Source organism: Puntigrus tetrazona, unplaced genomic scaffold (assembly GCF_018831695.1).
Source record: "Puntigrus tetrazona isolate hp1 unplaced genomic scaffold, ASM1883169v1 S000001111, whole genome shotgun sequence".
Lineage (NCBI taxonomy): Eukaryota > Metazoa > Chordata > Actinopteri > Cypriniformes > Cyprinidae > Puntigrus > Puntigrus tetrazona.
This window is the reverse complement of record NW_025048699.1, coordinates 2,455,941-2,475,495: the sequence shown is the minus strand read 5'-3', so window position 1 is coordinate 2,475,495 and position 19,555 is coordinate 2,455,941. Positions and strand designations below refer to the sequence as shown.

At 37.1% G+C, this 19,555-nt stretch overlaps 1 protein-coding gene across 7 annotated transcripts; it reads right to left on the bottom strand.

Moving 5' to 3' along the window:
• Positions 1–71: 71 nt before the first annotated feature.
• dennd1a (DENN/MADD domain containing 1A) lies at positions 72–19,358 on the bottom strand. 7 transcript variants are annotated; one of them, XM_043234262.1, is made up of 24 exons: positions 19,205–19,358; positions 17,800–17,864; positions 16,307–16,350; positions 14,205–14,254; positions 13,443–13,562; positions 13,277–13,346; positions 12,439–12,519; positions 12,287–12,340; positions 11,987–12,097; positions 11,793–11,893; positions 10,830–10,875; positions 10,568–10,669; positions 10,297–10,422; positions 9,991–10,092; positions 9,019–9,106; positions 8,878–8,918; positions 8,688–8,759; positions 8,507–8,563; positions 8,289–8,405; positions 7,380–7,466; positions 6,827–6,897; positions 5,892–6,020; positions 4,349–4,640; positions 72–3,768 (listed from the first exon to the last, which is right to left on the bottom strand). In XM_043234262.1, exons 1-24 carry the CDS (start codon positions 19,219–19,221, stop codon positions 2,782–2,784), a joined length of 3,030 nt encoding a protein of 1,009 aa, XP_043090197.1. In that variant the 5' UTR covers positions 19,222–19,358; the 3' UTR covers positions 72–2,781. The 7 variants fall into 7 exon arrangements, with proteins under 7 accessions (XP_043090197.1, XP_043090199.1, XP_043090198.1 ...); XM_043234267.1 differs by lacking the exon at positions 72–3,768 and having other exon boundaries at positions 4,362–4,507; positions 4,594–4,640; XM_043234264.1 differs by lacking the exon at positions 5,892–6,020.
• Between the last annotated feature and the right edge of the window lie 197 nt (positions 19,359–19,555).

The window sequence follows — 19,555 nt, the reverse complement described above, 5'->3', positions numbered from 1 at the left end:
GCTGGGAAAGAGAAGGGTTAAAAAAATAGTAAATTAATAAATGTGGGCAAAACAAATCTCAAACTCACCACTTTCACATGAATATACTGTGTGCTTTTTAATTATGACAAACACAAATAATAACATCCAAATAATAATTAAAAAATAAAAAAAGTGCAAGATGATAATAACAGGATATGAGTTCACATTAGGATACATTCCAAGAGAAAATTGTATTTTACACATCAGAAACTTCTTGTATAGTGATAGTTCCACCTTTGCTGAGAGCAGCACTCTTATACAATCCAAGCTGAGAAACCTGTCAAAAAAATGTTTGTTAAAACCATGTCAGCAGTACTTTCAAAACCTCTTTTACCAAGACATAGTAGATCATTTGACACTTTTCTGCTGGAAAACAGAATACAATCAGATTCAGTGATGGGTCATCCACAATACTTCACCAAGAACAATTTTTAACACTAAACATTTTTGGATGTTTTGCCAGTTAGGTCACTGTATGGGGATATTAATATCACAGTTTCAGCTCATCTGACCTTTTTTTATTCAAAAAAACAACAACGACTGTATCTGCAGTTAAATGTGTAGGTACTTATAATAGAATACTTAACAAATGTGTTTTGTCAATAAATAAAACTGCCTTGTTTTGCGTAAACCAGTTAATTTTACCGAATAATTTCATTTAAAAATGTTTTCTGTTATATAGTAGCACTTTAATAGGCGCACATTTGCTGCAATTCATTTTGTCAAACATTATCAGTCTCCCTACTAGAAGCTCACCGCCATCCAGTGCAATGCCGCTCAGTGTTTTCTGTGATGGTGCATTGGCTTCCATTGCCTCTGAACTTTTGTTGTAAACTTTCATTCTGATTTGCTTCAACAATCACACAACCTTGATGTGAAATGTAAAAATTATATTTTTAACATTAAGACAAAATTTGAACCAAAACACCGGAACAACCCATGCAGTAAGACTAGGAATACACAACAAACCTCTCACCACAAACACCTCTGAATTTACACACACACACACACACACACACACACACACACACACACACTCATTTAAGGCCAAATTCGAAAGGTGATATAAACAGATAAACTAACAGAAAACGTGATCTTCTAACAACTCTACAGGGTGGATAGAGATGTTCAAGAACACTTTAATAACACAAATAACATTATTATTTCATATCTTTAAATACAGCAATAAAACCAGAGAAGAGACACCAGTTCACTCCCTGATGTTCCCTGACATGGACAAAAACATGTTTCTTTTGGATTTGAGCGTTTGGTTGTACACAATTCTTTTCCATGTCAAGATTTGCACAAACAGTGTTCTCCTACTTGCAAGTCTCAAGACAAAAATATAGCAAAAAAACGGCAAAACTTAGATCCTCCAACACAGATTGTGTATAGTGCTGAACTAAACCCAGAGAACAGGCACAGTCAATGACAAGAAAACCAGCTGTTAGAGTTAGGATTCCATTTAACACGCTTTATAGCTGTATGTATGTTTAAAAAGCGCAGAAAGGCTCTATTAGAATAAATACCCATAATGCAGAGTGCATGGCAGTAGCAGATTAGATGGAAAAAGTAGTGCTAAAAAGAAGAGCGGTGACTGGACGCTTTATGAAAGCTACAAGTCTATTGTGTGATGCTAAGAATTAATTGAGAACTTTAACATCAAATCAAAGCAAATGGACAGTTAGCATCTAAACTAAACTATTTTGAAACCGAGCAAAACCCTGTTCCGTAAGACCCATTTTAATACTTTTGGACTGACACGCAGGCAAGCAGAACTAGAGGTAAAGCCGGTACCAGTGAGGGCGTTCACCATTTATTTAACATAAAAACACATTCGTGATTGGTTTACCTACTTTAAATTACACGTTTTAGGTCAAAAAAAAATTCCTCTGACTTCAGACCTCTAGGGGGCAGTGTTGTGTTCTACAGGGCTGTTTCCTCCGACCCCTTCTGAACACTACCGTTCAGCTGCACTTTATCGCACTATTAGTAGTATATAGCTTTTACTAGGACACAATATGTAAAGCAGTATCCATTATTGTATGCTGTATGTAATGTAGTGCAAATATAAAGTACACGGCAGATACCGCAATCATATGGAAATGCGATTTGCATTATAGAGTCCAGAATGTAGTATGCCCTTGTGTCATTTAGCAAGTAGTGTGGGATTTGTGGTATGCCATCTATTAGGGATTCGCAAATAGTTGTCTTCAGGTGCATTATAAATGGTAATTTAACAATCGTTTGTTCAAGTTCGCACAAGAAATTGAATGTTAGGGTGTAACGGTTGAATTAATAGGTTTAAAAAACAAGCTTCTTATTAAAACAGTACTGATTGTTCGGAGGATGTGCAATTGCCGCCATAAATGCAACAATGGCAGTCTAATCACTAATGAAGGATTTGGGTCAGATTACTGTATGTTATCTTTAGTACTGTAGTCTAATTCTTATGGTAACTAGACTGCTAGCTACAGAAAATACAGTGTTATCCTGCTAATATGGTTTTTCAGTGTTAAACTTGCTGCTATTGGAAAAAAACGGTTTACCCGAATGCTATGGGAAATACATCATTAGCATCTGTGTGCATAAGGCTAAGTGTGTGAGCTAGGCGCAAAAAAAGCACAACACACTCTGAGAGGGAAAATGTCCAACAGTGCTTTCAGGCCACTAGGGGGCGCAATCTTAAATACCCACTGGCTCTAAATTTGCTGTCCCTCACTGGTTGGTAGCAGCCGTAGAGGAAAGATGTGGGCAGAGCTAATCAAACGTTTCCCACCTTCTTCGCAAATCCTCTACCTTCTTTTTGGGGGGCGTGGCCATTGCAGTTGGTGTGGTTGCCATAGTAAGAAGGTCACTGAATGGGTCACGGGGTTCGTCTGTAGAGACTTGCGCAGGCTGGCCAAGAGTAGCCGGAGCAGGTGAGTCCAAGAGAGTTGAAAGAGAGCCGCTACTGCTGGAAGATGGAAGAACACGTCCAACTGGCCAAGTTCCCCCAGTTGGGGTCACACCCACAGCAGATGTCTGACTGAATACAGAGAACGGGTGGGCAGTGGTGGGAAAGTAGTTGGCACCTGGGGGAGGCATGTAGGCCTGGGCAAAAGGGTTACCTGGGACAACGGGACTATAGTGCCTTTGTGGCTGGTACTGGAGTTGTTGGGTAAAGGGGTTTAGTGATACTGGAGGGGGGAAGGCGGGCAGGTTTGGGGGGTTGGGTCGAGGAGGTATGGGGGGTTTAGTGAGGGAAGGGGGGGCCTCGTTCTTCGTTGCTCCACACAGAGGGTCCAACAAGCTGAGCAAGTCCTGTCCCTCGTTTGACTCATTGGGCTTTAACAAGTCCGTCTGAGTTTGTGATTGGGAGTGAGGAGACATGTTCAGTGCTTGCCGAAACTCTTGTCCTCCAGCGGACACACCTTCCTTTTCACTGGCCTGTTTAACCCCACGCAGCAGGGTCACAGCGGGTGCCAGAACTGCACCTGGTTCAGGTGTTTTTCGACCTTGGGGACGAGGGATTGTGATACAAGCCCCTTCGGTCTTCTCTGTACTGGGATTTGAACTCTCTCTGCTGGGTGGCCGTGCATCCAGGGCTTCCAAGGGTGGCACGGAGAGAGGTCTCTCCCAAGAAGGTGACTCTTGGCCAAGCAATGTGGACGGGTCTTCTCTTTGGCTCCAGAGCTTGCTGTACGGATTGGTGGTTTTAAGACCAGGGAGTGTGCGTGTGCGCTCACCAGAAGTAAGATCCATTCGCTGGAGAACAAACAATTAGAACAGGTTTTAAGATAGATTTAGGTGTTATATATACTGATAAATTTGGTCGCTTTGGGGTACTTAAAATCCTGTTTTGTAAACCTACAGTTTGAGTGCTTAAAGGAGTGAATTTAGGGCAGCATTTCTCATGTTTACTGATTCATGTGTTTTCTCTGATCGGATAGCTATCCAATCATGAAAAAAAACAGGTATAAATGCCCTCTGAAACACTTTCAAGATTGATTTAAATCTGACTGCTCAAATAATTTCCGGAGGTGTTCAGAGTTATTCCAGATGTAACTGGACAAATGTAAATTCATCTGGTCATTGAAACCACATAAACAAATTTTGCTCCTTTCAAAATATTAACACAGTACAGGAATTGAGGATCATATTTGCATCCATTTTGCGGAGACACATTTATGTAGCCAAGTGTTAATGGAACTACTTCATACAGCTATTTGATCAGAGAAAACGCATTAAGTGACCTAGTGTAAACAGGCCAAAAGAGTAAAAAAATGTATACTCTTGTGCATTAAATTGTGGCTGTCACTCCCAAAACTTTGCAACATCATCTAACCTGGTAGTTGAAGTTGACATGCTGTGGGTCTGCTCGAAGCTCCTCCAAGCTTCTGGCGGAACTGAGTGTACAGTGTGTGCTGTGAGAGGGCTTTGTGGTATCTGTGGTATTTGTGGTTTCTGTACATTCTGGCTCCCCCTGCTGACTACGGAAGGCATCCTGCAACAGGCTCAGGTCAGAGAACTTGTCTAGCACAGGGCTGGACGGAGCAGTGTTACCTTGGAAGCGCTCCCCAACCTCCTCACCTTCTTCCACAAGCTCTGCCTCTTTCAGAGACCTGTATGGCTGGGGCCTAAGTCACATATGCAAACAAAAACCCATTCACGCACATCCACACAAACAAGAACACGCACAACACATGCACAAACAAGAACAGACACACAATTATAATTTTCATGTTAGATGAAGAGCTGTATAAATGGGCAAATTTGATAAACAAAACAAAATCACTTTACATAAATAAGCAGTTGCATGCCTCAGACTAAGACATCACATTCATTAAATCTATCCATGCAATAAAACTGACTTTAAAAACAATCTAGCAAGCCACAGCTTAAAGTGCCCCTATTATTGATTTTTTTTAAAAATGGCTTTTCTTGCACTGTGTAGTGTTTTAAATCTGAAAGTGTGTTGTTAATGTCAAAATGAAACATTAGCATATTGCCGCCTACTTGTTGCTCTTTTTTTGTTGGTCCTAATGACAAAGAAAAAATTTATGAATGTAGAATCTAGAGTGTTAAAAGTTCACAAACACTGCTTTAAATTAAATCGACCAATCACCAGAGGAGTTAAAAAATAAATTGTTGAACAAAACATTTGAGTAAAAAGGTAAAAATAAATGCATGTGAAAATAAAAATGAAAGTATTTTTTGACCTTGCATACAAGTCAACCCCGTTGTTTGGGACTCCCAAAACCATTTAACCATGAACCTATAATAAAACATAATGGGGCACTTTATCTAAATACTATGGCATACAGCGACCCCAAAAAGACACTTGAGACACTTGAAAATGAGGTTGTCATTGCATTAGATATTAAATTAGAAATTACCCACTGGGACTAATCCAGAACTAAATACTTTGACATATTCTTGATTATATGCAGAATGTATGACATATTAAGATATAAAAGGTTGGTTAGTTTTAAGTACTTTTGTCATTAAAAACTAAACTCGCTGCCCTATACTGTATTATATGCCTATGCACAAAGGTCAACTAGAGGAACACTGAGAGAAGATAAGACGGCCAAGAACCAAGCCCTGGAGCATTTTTATGTACAGCTGATACAATTTATGCTGATAGTACAGTACAGTACTAGAAAAGTTACTCAACTATAATGTCTTTTTGAACAGTATTAGTATATTAAATGATTTAACAGTTGGTTTGATACTTTGTAACCTAATGCAATGACATCTTTACATTTTTTAGTGTGTCCAAATACTTTTTGCAGGCATAGTACGTAAACAAAAAAAGCAAGCAAATATTCATTTTAAGGCTAATTAACATTAGAAAAATCAAGGGTGAAAACCACTTGAACAGAGACCATTCAAAAGGAGCAGAAAGCAGGAAGTGTTCAGGAAAAGCAGCAATGGAGTCGTCATCTTGAGACAGCTCGTCACCCGAAGAATCCTCGCATAGAAACACCGTATAGTGACGGGTTGGACGCACGTAACTACAGCGTCAACACGCACACATACAGAGGTGCACAGCAGCAACAAAAAAAAGAAAGCATAAACAAATTGGCAGAGACAAAGAGAGCAAAGTATTAGGTGTAACCACACACAAACACAAATCACAAAAACGACCACCCAGTGTGAAAGAGAAAACACAAGAGTGAAGGAGACAAGAAAGAGTAAGTGAGACATGCAATCACACAAGACTGCAATATTTTTACTGTGCTGATTTGTATGTGATAGATATTCGATGAATAATGTATAGCTTAAAACTATAAAAAATATAATACTAACAAACACCATTTTTAATTTACATATAAAAAAAACATTAATTAAAAAACATTAAAAATTAAAAAAGTACATTACAATAATTACATTGATATTAGTCTAATAAATAATGGAAATACAATGGGGTGTAGATATGAGTTTTAATTTTTTCGTAAATGGCTTAACTATTCTGCAAAACAGTTCTTTACGAATGTAAAAATATCTGCCAAACAGCAAGAGATAAATGATAATACAGTATTAACTATATATATTATCAATCTACAAAACAAGTTACGTTTTCCTAAACAATTTGCCAATTTAATGAACATGCACAGCAACAAATTAGCATGTCATCTATTTTAATTTCACGCATCCAGATCCTTGTGCATCTACCTGTTCACAATTCTTATGAATGGACAAATATAAAGTTTAGCTGGCACTCAATACGCCGTGAATGCGAACTAACATAGAAACACAACGACCATTGTCTATTTGCTCTGCAGTTGCATGTGAGAAAGGCTAAATTTTTGAGTCTTACTGTTCAGGGCTTCCTTCTATGCCAATGTTACTGCGTGGTCTCTTTGGCACCAGAGGCCGAGGAGGTCGAGCCTGCAAACACACACCAAAACAGTTTTTTTTTTTTTTTTTTAAACAGTATACCAATGTTCTGGATTTGCTAAATCCTTGTAGACGACACTGTAGCCACTGTTAGATCACAAGTCAATTGCTCCTTTTAGACAGCAAGGATCAGAGGTCAAGATCCTGCCAAATGTAAACAGAAGTGAGGTATCCAAGACCTGAAGAGTGGCAGACAGAATAAAGCACCATTTAAACCAAAGGGAAAAAAGGTTCGCAGCAGAAAAGTAAGTGCAAACACACATGACAAACCTTATTTCATGTGTGTGAGTGAGTATTATTCTGTAGAAAAATAACTGATGTTAGATCACACAGGCATGTAAATACACACACACACACACAGCATCCTGTCAGAACACACAAATATAACACTGCAGTGCAGCAGCCAGGGCAGAGGGGAATATTTGAGCTCAGTGTGACAGGTCAGAGGTCAGGGATGAGAGGGCTGTACTCACTGGTCGTGTGCTGCGCTGTAGTTTGGAGGGATGGGGGGGAGGGGGACGTTGTGGCCGAGGGGGCCGTGGGGAACGTGACTGCTCAGTCTGCTCCAAACACACACACACACACACTTTTATCTTTGAAAGTATGGCTTCTTTTGCACTTTTAACACAAGGGCTGCATCCTTATTATTACTATCCATGTCAACAAACTTTGATTTTCACATAAATCTGAAATAGGCATGTGGCGATGCCTCAGTGTTTCTCGATGTTTCAAATCCCGATGCTTTTTTCAGACACGGAAATACATTACATTAAAAACTGATTGAAAAAGATGAGAAAACTTGCAAGTCTTTTAATTACAAATTTAACAGCTTTTTCAAAAAACAAAAATAACTTACCAATAAATACAATAAATACAATAAAACAATAGAGAATAATAAAAAAAAAATAAACACATTTTTCCAAACTGTTAATTATTTTTTGCAAAAGAGCTATGTAACTATTAAAATAGAGAACCAACACATTTTCGACTAATATCATGACATCTTTTCTAGGCTGGTCTTGGGCTCATATTAAAATGTACGAGTGTAAACAAGCATTTAAAAATATATGAAGTATTTATTGTATAAAAACCATAGCTAATACAAAACTTTATAAAATGTAAACACTGTTTTTCTGTCTTTCTTTTTCATGTCATTGCAGTGTTATCCAGTTTATGGAAAATAAGCTAATGTGTGATCCGAAATTCGAAACAATTTGAATACGTTACCTATAATTATTATGTTATTTTAAAGTTGCCATGATAGCAATGCTGTACATATATATTATAGCAGTACAGTGTATCGTCTGTAATTAATAATTTACACTATATTAATGCTCTTTGCCTAAACCTTGTAATTTCCAAATCTGTTATAATTTACCCACCTGTCCAAAGTGAACTGTGATTGGACGTCTCTGGTCCCAGGTGAGGGAGTCTTTGCTGTGTGTGGAGGGTAAGTGGGTGGAGCCAGGCTCTTCGGTGTAACCATTCTCTGTAAGCTCCTAAATACACAGTGGCTTGCACGTTATTTTAAAAAAATGCATGTACATATTGTATGTTTAAGCAAAATTATAAATAAATGCGTCTGTGGGCACATGAGCACCTTTTGTTTGAGTCGACTCTTTACTTCTTTGATGCCCATCTTGGCATGGTCTTTGGCCTGTCAAGGAAATAGGAGGAGATTCCTTAAAGTAAAATTCTCTCACGGCAGAAAACCTAACACAGACATTACAAGAGTTCACTGACGTGTCAGAGAAAGAAAGTGTTCACACATGGATACATACAAATTTGTACACTGTCTTCATCGCAGGATTTGCCTTTGTCTTCACTGTGTTTAAGATAGCCCCACTGCCCTTCTGTATGTCAAAAGGTGAAAAAGACATAATCAGACTGAGGGGGGAAAGCTCATAAGCAAATACACTAAGAATCGGTACAAATCAGCCTCTCTAACACACACGCAAAAAGAAATTTCACCTTCACTGTGAAAAGCCACTGATGATATGTCTTATCACTGCCTGTAACACAAATACAGAGAACAGTGAAAGTGAAAACGGTAACACATTACATGAAATAATCAGCTTTAAAGCAAATATAGACAAATTCAAAGTGTTTTACCAGCATATTCTCCCATATTGATCTCCTCCTCAAACTGATCGCTGAATCCTTTACCAGAGTTCAACAGCTCCAAACGCCCGTCTATGAACTGCAAGCATACGCATTTAAACACTGATCTTTATGTAGGTGTCACATGACAGAGGCTACTGTGAGTGTGATTTCCAATTTAAAATAACCCATACAAGAATTTAGCCAAAGTTGAGTAAAGCTTTGTGTCTGATTCTAAAACTGCTATGTAAAGAATTAATATAGCATAACATTTTATGTTAGATTACATTTTAGTCATTTGTAATAACTGAAACATTTCTATATTTTAGTTATTTTAGCACTTCAACAAACCGATCCATGTATCAGTAATTAATGAAATGTAAATGTAAAATTAATTTTATTTCACCTTTAATTTTATGACCAAAGACTTTTTTTTAATACTTTTAGCTAACTCATAATCACTTTAAAGTCTGATGTCGCTAAACAAGGTGCTGATACAACACTAACAATATATAGAAGTGCCTTAATATATGTGAAAAGTACTATAAACACTGGTAAAAAGAGAACAGCTGGCAATTAATAACCAATTAATTTGGTTATTAATAACTATTATAAGTGTATAGACTAAAAAAAACAAATATTTATTTGCTTATGTATTTATAATTGGCTTTATACAAAACTAGTGCTGTCACATTATTAATCGTGATTAATCACATCCAAAATAAGTTGTTGTTTTTTTTTTTACATAATATATGTATCTGCACTGTGTTTATATATATATATATATATATATATATATATATATATATATATATATATATATATATATATATATATATATAAATAATGTATGTGTACTGTGTATATTTATTGTGTAAACAAAAACTTTTATTTTGAATCATGATTAATCATTTGACAGCACTATCAAAAACAATATAAATATAGTGTATACTCTCATTTTGATTTGCACAGCTTGTGTAATACCTGTTTAAAGAACTGTAGCTGTATAGCGTTTTGTAGAAACTGCCTCATTGTGCTGGATCGGTGTGTGATAAATGTTTCCTCACTGAAGGTAATCGGCTCCTCCTGAATATATGGACACAATATATGGAAGGCAAGAAACACGTAAAGCAGAACATTTATATTTACCAAGCCACATGGACTGTCCACTAGAGGACGCTGTCTAAATACTTTACTCAAACTCTTCATCAAATGCTCAGAGCCAACATTTTTAAGTCTGAGCCTCAATTTAAAACCATAAGCATATCAGCAGTGTAAACTCTCTCTCACCGGTTCAATGTGTAGTGCGTTCCTGTAACTGCCAAACAGAGCTGCCTGCGCCTTCAGAAAAGCTCTGGCTACTCCATCTCCTGTCGTTGAGGAAACTTTTCTCAGGCGGTTCTTTAAAGATGAAACCTACAACACACACATAAATCACTCGCTGCAACCATCATAAATATATTTCCATATCAGATCATCACTGGCGCATCAAAACCAACACCACGCCTAAAACTGATCTGATGGAGATCTGAGCAGGTCGTGTTTATGCTTATTTACTCACCACATCATTAGGAAGGCTTTGCAGATCATCAAACGGCGTTTCAAGAGTGTTTGTGTCTACATTGAGAAGTACCACATCATCTAAAGCCATACCTCGCACCTTCTGTTACAACAACACACACAAACACAGACACACACGAAATATTCTAAATAAAGCCTAGAAGTCTGCTACACTACAACAAGTGACTGAATAGATATGAACGTGCAACACGGAAAAATATGAAAATGCAAATATGGTCAAATAAAATTAAGCAATCAGTCACCTCCATAAGACTGGAATGCACTCCGATGAGGTATGGCATTGGAGCGCTAACAAAAAAAAAATAACAACAGCTCAGTAAAGTTTCAAACTGTATTTAAAGGAACAATACACTTTTTTTGAAAATAGGCACTGACTCCCCCAGAATTAAAAAGTTGAGATTTACAGTTTTTGAATCCATTCAGCCATTTTCTGGGTTTGGTGATAGCACTTTTAGTTGTAGCTTAGCATAGATCATTGAATCCGATTAGACCAGAAGCATCTCATTTAAGAATGATCAAAGAGTTTCTATATTTTTCCTATTTAAAACTTGACTTTTCTTTACATACTGTACTAAACTCAATGAAAAAGGAAAAGTCGGGGTTTTTTATATTTGCTGGTATGACTAGGAACTATACTCTCATTAGTAACGATCAAGGAAGTTTGCTGCCATATTATGGCCGCAGCAAGCGCCGTGATATCACGTAATATCATTGTGCCTGCTGCAGACATGTTACGGAAGCAAACTTCTGTGATTATTACGCCATAATGAGAGTATAGTTCTTAGTCATACCAGCCTAGAAAACCACAACCTTCTGTCGGGCTTAGTACATGACGTGCTTTAAACAAAAAATGTTTTAAAACTCTTTGGTAATTTTTAAAGAGATGCACCTGACCTAATCAGATTCAATGATCTATGCTAAGCTATGCTAAAAGTGCTATCGCCAGACCTGGAGATCGGCTAAATATAACTGTTAAAACTCAACTTTTTAACTCTGGGGGAGTTGAACTATAAGCCTATTTTTTTTTAAAAGTGTTCTTTTAATATACGATTATATTATATACAGGGCACTATACAGTGTACAGGGTACCAAATAAACCTATTTTTATAATATAAAAATTTGTGTCATGTAATTAGCAAGATAATTTTAACACAATAGAAATATGAAGTCCTTAAGTATGTGTGTGTAAATGTGCATGTACTCACCAGCAGTAGTCTATTAAGTGCTGTGGCAGGACTGGAATGTAAACATGCTGCCAGTACATGGGATACAACATGGCTGCTGCGCCATGAACACATGCCGTTAACTGGGAAGAAGAAATAGGTTTATTAACACCTCTAAAATGAGTAAAGAAACAACGAACGAGAGAGAGAGAGATAATAGCAGACACGTTACTCACAGTGCTCAGCTTGCTGCAGCTAATGAGGATTCGTCTTTCGTACAGCATGCTAGCGTACAGATGCAGCATGTTATTCACATCCACTGCTACGAAATACTCTGTGAGATTTCTCTGCAAATACATAAAGAGACATCGTGCGTGCTTTTTAATGAGCGTCAATGTGTTATCAATTCAGTTACAGTGAATTAAAAAAAATAAATAAATAAATTGTGTGTTTTCACACATTCTTAGTTAAACATGAATCCAAACTGAATAGTTATGTATCTGATCAACAAGGTCAATGCAATAAGTCATACTTACATTTTCTGGTATACTGGGTAATTCCCTAGGATCAGGCACTGTGAAAAACAAATGCTAGAGAGAGAGAGAAACATAATTGGCTTTATACAATAAATTGATTGTAATATGAACACACTGTCTGATAAAGTGTTGTGTATGTTACTGTGTATTACCACACTCAAATGCACAGGCACTCCAGGATCAGGGATGTTTAACGTGTGTAGAGATTCCAACAACTCTCTCCATTGACTGTCCTGTGACACAAACACACACAAATGAAAACATCAAGTATCACTATATATATTCTATATTATATTATAAGATGTTAAATCACTTTAATCAAAGCTATATGTGACCCTGAACCACAAAACTTGTTTCGTGTTGCACAGGTACATTCGTAGCAATAGCCCGAAATATATTGTATGGGTCAAAATGATGGATTTTTCTCTTATTCCAATCATATTTAATGAGATATTAAACATAAATCATGTTCCTTGAACTTATTTAGCTAATTTTGTAGCAGAAATATATCAAAACTATATTTTGATTAGTACTACACATATCTAAAAACTTTATTTGGACAACTTTAAAGGCTATTTTCTCAGTATTTTGATTTATGCACCCTAACATTTCAGACTTTCAAAAAGTTGTGTTCAAATATTGTCAGATCCTAACAAACAATGCATGAATTGAAAGCTTATTTATTTATTTTTTGTATGTTGTATAAATCTCAATTTCGAAAAATTTCACATATATGCATTATAAATGTCTTTCCTTTCACTTATGATTCAATTAACGTGTACTTATGGATAAAAGGGATAAAAGTATATATATATATATATATATATATATATATATATATATATATATATATATATATGCAATTTTTCAAGGTAAATGTAAAGTATGAAATCAGCAAGAAACCCTATTGCAGCAAATTAAATGTGTATGTGTACTTCTGCCTGCCTGTAAAAGATCTAGTGACATATGAATCATACATGCATCACTGACCTGTCCTTTGGTTGTATAGTCTGCCAGGATATTCAGCAGCTTGTAAAACACCTCAAACCAAGGCAAGTAGCTGAAGAGAGACAGTTTAACTACAATTAGATTAAGCTGATCCGAAATAGGAGGATGTTTAATTTAAACCTGTACTCTTAAACCCAACGGTTTGCACCTGAGGATGCAGTGGCAGCTGTGAGCTCCCGATGAGAGCCGGCAGAAACCGGAGCGCTGCTTGCTCTCGATATCCGTCAGGACAAATGTGAAGTTCTGCCCCACCTGGCCCACTGCCATACTAGAAGACAGGACAGGGTCAAAGACAAAATGATGGTCAGAACATAAATTCTTTTTTGTAAAGCTGCTTTACAGCTGAACTGTGTATAATTGACACATTTTGTGACTGAACTGAATCAACGCTGAACTGACTCAAGCTGAATAACAACACCAGACAGTAGTCAAGTCAAGCTCGGTAGTTGTTTATATCTGAACTGAACCTGTTTCTGCTGAAAAAAAAAGCACGATAACCCACATGACTTCAATGTTCATCAGTTTCTTTTAAAAGTGAAAAGCTGCATGTCTGCAATAAACAAATCCATTGTTAACATACTTTTATATATATTCAAACTTTCAGCCAAAATCAGTCCTCTATCCATAATATTGCTTTCTCGAGTGAAAAAAAAAAAAAAATCATCTCGTTGGAACCAAAAAGAGAAAAAATATGCACAGATCAAGCACTGTTTACCAGCCAAAAAAGTTCTAAATAAATATGGATTTTGATGTGACAGCAGGAGACCTTTTCCTTTTCTGGAGAACGTTTTATGATGAATATTGGACAAAAGCAAACATACAGCTCTTTTCTTCACAGTATATGGACTGTTCACAGCTATTCACTGTATAAATAATGGGCACTTGATTTGATTAAAGATTGCAATATTACCTGTCCATATTGAAGGGGAAACAAAATTTTGGGATAGTCTGTAGCGTTTCCTGAAAACAGATTGTAAAAAAGAAAAAAAAGATTACTGACACGTAATCATTAGCTTTAATCGCGCAAAAGACCACCGTGTACAGATCAAACTGTGCGTGCGTGAGGGACAATGCTGTTGCTCTGATACACCTCCATATGGACTTGAGCCCCAGGCGTGTGTGTACATGAGTGTGAATGAGTGGGTGTGTGTGTGTTTTCCTGCCCTCATCTGTGTCAGGAGTTAGGGATTATCCCTAACAATAGCGTGACAGAGGAAAGGGAGGGGACGCAGCCCAGATTACAGAACTTCACCACTGGGTAAGACACCAAAAATGCCTTCTGGGACCAATGGACCCAGCTATCAGAGTGAGTAAAGCTGTGTGTGTGTGTGTGTGTGTGTGTGTGTGTGTGCACTGAGGGAGCGTGTGAAACAGGTATATAGAACAGACAGGTACACACATCTGTTCTGGCTATATGAACACACACAGAATTACACCTGCTTCACTAGGTGATATCATCATGACAACGTAATACTGTGTTCGCTTCCCATTTCTTATTAGATGCATTACAGCTTTGTTAATTCCTGCCATTTTTACAAGTCAGCCAAAAAATTTAAGAAAGATAGTAGGAGAATTATAAATTATATATGTACATTTGTAAAGAAATTAATACTTTTATTTAGCGAGGAAACAAATAAATGCATTTAAATAGATGCTGTTCTTTATATGCATCAAAGAATAGCTGTTCAGACAAACAATATTATTGACAATAATCATAAACAATGTTTCATCATCAAGGATCATGTAACACTGAAGACTGAATACTTAACCTGAAAATAGGAATAACAGGAAAAAAGCAATTCTTTAAAAATGTAATAATAATGCACACAATTACTGTTTTTACTGTTTTTTTATGCAGCCTTGATGGGAATCAATCTCAAACCTTTGATTTGGTAGAGTATATTAACTAATTAATTAATACAATAATGTATGATTATATAATTATAAATAAAATGATAAATCTTCATTTTAAAATGATAAATCTTTTATTTATTGGCAACACCATTGTTAAGATTTAATTCAAATGACCAAATACAATTTATCACCTGTGGACAAAAAAATTTTGTCTCAAATAAATGTTATTAATGTCTTTATCACTGATTTATGGACTAAAGAAAATAATAAAACATAAAATGGTCACTGGTCATTCATTTCATAGACACACAATATTTACATCAGCATTCATATTTGCTCGCTACTTCCCCATACGTCATTGACTGTATAGTTTAACATCTTTTTATGGTTTCCCTAAAAGCCAGTCTGAATCTTAAGCAAGTTTAGTTAAAACTCCATGAAGAGGGTGTTTTGTTTCCACAAACCCCCAGAAAATGACACACACTCTCTAGTGGTTAAACTCCATCTGTCAGAACAGGTGCTCACTGCATTATCACTAAGGGTGAACAATTACCAGATCCCCACCCCAACATCCCCAGAGAGAGAGAGAGAGACAGAGAGACAGAGAGAGAGAGAGAGAGAGAGAGAGAGAGAGAGAGAGAGAGAGAGAGAGAGAGAGAGAGAGAGAGAGAGAGAGAGAGAGAGAGAGAGAGAGAGAGAGAGAGAGAGAGACAGAGAGAGAGAGAGAGAGAGAGAGAGAGAGAGAGAGAGAGAGAGAGAGAGACAGAGAGAGAGAGAGAGAGAGAGAGAGAGAGAGAGAGAGAGAGAGAGAGAGAGAGAGAGAGAGAGAGAGAGAGAGAGAGAGAGAGAGAGAGAGAGAGAGAGAGAGAGAGAGACAGAGAGACAGAGAGAGAGAGAGAGAGACAGAGAGACAGACAGAGAGAGAGAGACAGACAGAGAGAGAGAGAGAGAGAGAGAGAGAGAGAGAGAGAGAGAGAGAGAGAGAGAGAGAGAGAGAGAGAGAGAGAGAGAGAGAGAGCGAGAGAGACAGAGAGACACAGAGAGAGAGAGAGAGAGAGACAGAGAGAGAGAGACAGACAGAGAGAGAGAGAGAGAGAGAGAGAGAGAAAGACAGAGACAGAGAGACAGACAGAGAGAGATAATAGTGTAAGTGCAAACCTGGTCAGCGTATGTGTCGGGGAAACTCCTTCGTACCTCTGGTCCTGAAAACAACACAGAAATCATTATTATGAACAAAAACAGAATAGAAAAGTTTGGTCACCCCACATGTTGCCAGCCCACTTAATCAACATTATCAGACAGTTTTATGTGCAGAATACAATACACAAAGATAAATGTTTTCCTTTGGTTTTACATGCAACGTTGAACCAGATACAATAAGAGTGTGTACAGAAAGCAAAAGGCATCTGTTTATATATATTATGCATCTCTGAGCACCACACTTTTAATTATCAAACAAACCATGCATAGTGACAACAGTTAAACATACACAGCTTTACTTAATCTCACATTTTCACTGTCAAATATGTTCAGTAATGGTTGAGATATTGACGCAACAGTCCCTCTGAAAGGACTTCCTCTTTGGATCAGTGGTATATGAGACTCTGTGGATGTGTGAACACTGTGGGAGGGTTTGTCTCAGGAGAACAGACCCAAGATGCTTTGCTCCTACTGCCATCATCATACCATACGGTCACCAAGCAACATTCGCCTAGGGGTCTGCATGGTGGGAATTCACAAAGCTTATGTACATACTACTCGCATTAAAAGTTGGAGATCAGTTAAAGATTGTCTTTTCATAGAAATTAATACTTTTATTCAGCAAGACTGCATTACACCGATCGTAAGTGGCAATAAAGACATTGTATTTGTAAAAAACGCTGTACTTTTGAACTTTCTATTATCAAAAAGAATTGTATCGTGTTCGTGTTTCCTCAAAAACATTAAGCATTAACTGTTTTCAACTTTGAGGTTTCTTGAGCAGCATATCAGCATATTAGAATGATTTCTGAAGCATCATGTCTGAAGATTGGACAACTGATGCTGAACATTTAGCTTTGCATTACAGGCATAAATTGCATTTTTAACATTTTAAAAAAATTGAAATGCTATCATTTTACTTTTAATAAGTGTAACCTTAGTTAGAATAAAAGACTTCTTTCAGAAACATTCAAAAAAATCTTACTTTTTCTACTTTACAGCTACAAAATGTCTCAAACAAACCTTTAAGCAGAGACTTTAATGAAATAAAAAATGTTCATGAAAATCTTGAATGACCGGTACTTTGTCAGAAGTCTTCACCATAGCAGTCTGGTCCCTAGTAAACAAGTTTTCTGGTACACTGATAATACACTCAATAGCCTTTCTTCATTTAAGTGCTTGAACCCACATATACTCCAAATGCACTCAACCACTGAACAAGTCTCTGACCACATTTCTGATCACAACCCAGGAAGTGTAAACAGTTACACACAACTGTTTGTACTTGTCTTCGCTATAAGAAAAAACACTAAGAAAAGGAAACCAAATTCTAATTAAACAGAACTACAATAGATAACTGCATTCTGAGGAAGTATGTGTGGGCGATGTGCGTATTTTTAGAAGTGTATTTCTGAAACATTAACCTATTGTATAGAGAGAGGAGGACTCACCAGATCCAGCCGTCCCAGAATGCACCACCTCCATATACACCTCAAAGGGTGACCCAGGGCTCTCCCTGAAACAGAAATAACACAGGGTCAGGGGTCAGTGGTAACATATAAATGCACTCTAAAGAATGTGACTACTAAGAAAGATGACAGAAAAAAAAATGTGTATAGTTTAGCATTTTATATTGATTTTTGTACTGGCACCATGCCGGAGAAAATTGGTAAATTTGAGAGCGCAAAGCATATGCCTTCTGCAAAAATAATACCCAATCATAAGGTCAGACTACCAAATAAAAACTAAATTAGGAACCACGATCTGATGTGAGTTCATAGGTGAGATGAATATGGTCACATTCCACACGTCACAGATATTAGGCTTTTATACTGTCCTAAAAATAAGATACTATTTGACTACCAAAACAGAAACCACAAGATATTATCAGCTATTTGGAATATATAGTTAGCCTAAAAAGAGTCCCCTAAAAATAAAACGGTGACTAACAACCTTTGCAAGCACTTTTCATGTATTTGATTATTTTTATTTAATAATTTTTTCAAAATATGCAGCAAGTCGAACAGACATAAATCCATAAAGATACTATTAAAGTAAATAATTTGAAGATAAGATTTTAGCAGAATTTAACCTGAATCTATGCTATAAGTGGTTGTTTAAAAATATCAGAGTTCATGAAATCGAATGCCTCTACTATCTATTGACTATAAACAGGAAGATCAACAAACTTCAAACACTAAATTTATGTCTTTTCCATCATGTGGTTGCACGAGTGAAGCAGGTACTAAGCTTTTTAGTGAGGGAAAATGTGTTTATAACCGACTTTGTTATGTCCTTCAGACTGTTTCCAAAACAGTCTTATCGAGGGCCGATTGTAAACCCTGAAAAACCCAGTGACCACAGCAAGACACTGACTGGGCTCTATCATGTCTTATTCATAAAGTGCATTGAATTACCAAAGCAAGTAAGTGTCACTGAGCTGGAAACACTGTACACAGACTCCAAAACGACCATATAAATATATGCTTTTCCCTTCATACACATACATATGCATTTGTATGATCATGTTGCGAAGATTGTTTCTTAACAACATACCCAAGTACCATAAATTCATTCCTTTAGGACATGTAAACAATGATCAGTGACATGGTCTGAGAGCGCCTTCGCCTATAAGACAATACTGTACAAATACACAAGCCTCGAGGTAATATAATACATCAAAACATAATTAAGTACTACGTTAATTACGCAAATAACAAAATAAACACCTAAATCCCAAAAGCACAGTCTCTGTCTGTCGCAACAAGTCTAAACAGGCCTTTTAGGGAGGTCAAAACTCGCATTTATATCAACACTGTATGTGATAGAAAAGGGGATAGAGACATTGACGCTTACTTGATACGAGAGCCCATTTTATCCTTTATTTAAATCCAATCCGTTTCTCAGAATAATGTGACAATAACCCGCTGTCGGAGTTATATTTCCCGTTATCCCCGTCACATACTGCACAGGAACGCCATGGTCTCCACGCGCGGATCACGGTACTACGGCCTTGGGGAATTATGGGAGTTGTAGTTTTTTGGGCGTGTCTCCGCCTGTTGATCGATGCGATGCTGAACTACATTTCCCACAGAGCGAAAAAGCTGTGGCGTATGAGTCGCCTGACACAGAAGGGAGTGTAGTATGAAGTCTGGGCATTGCAACAATGAATTGCAATAACAACTGTCACAGCTGTATGGCAGATGA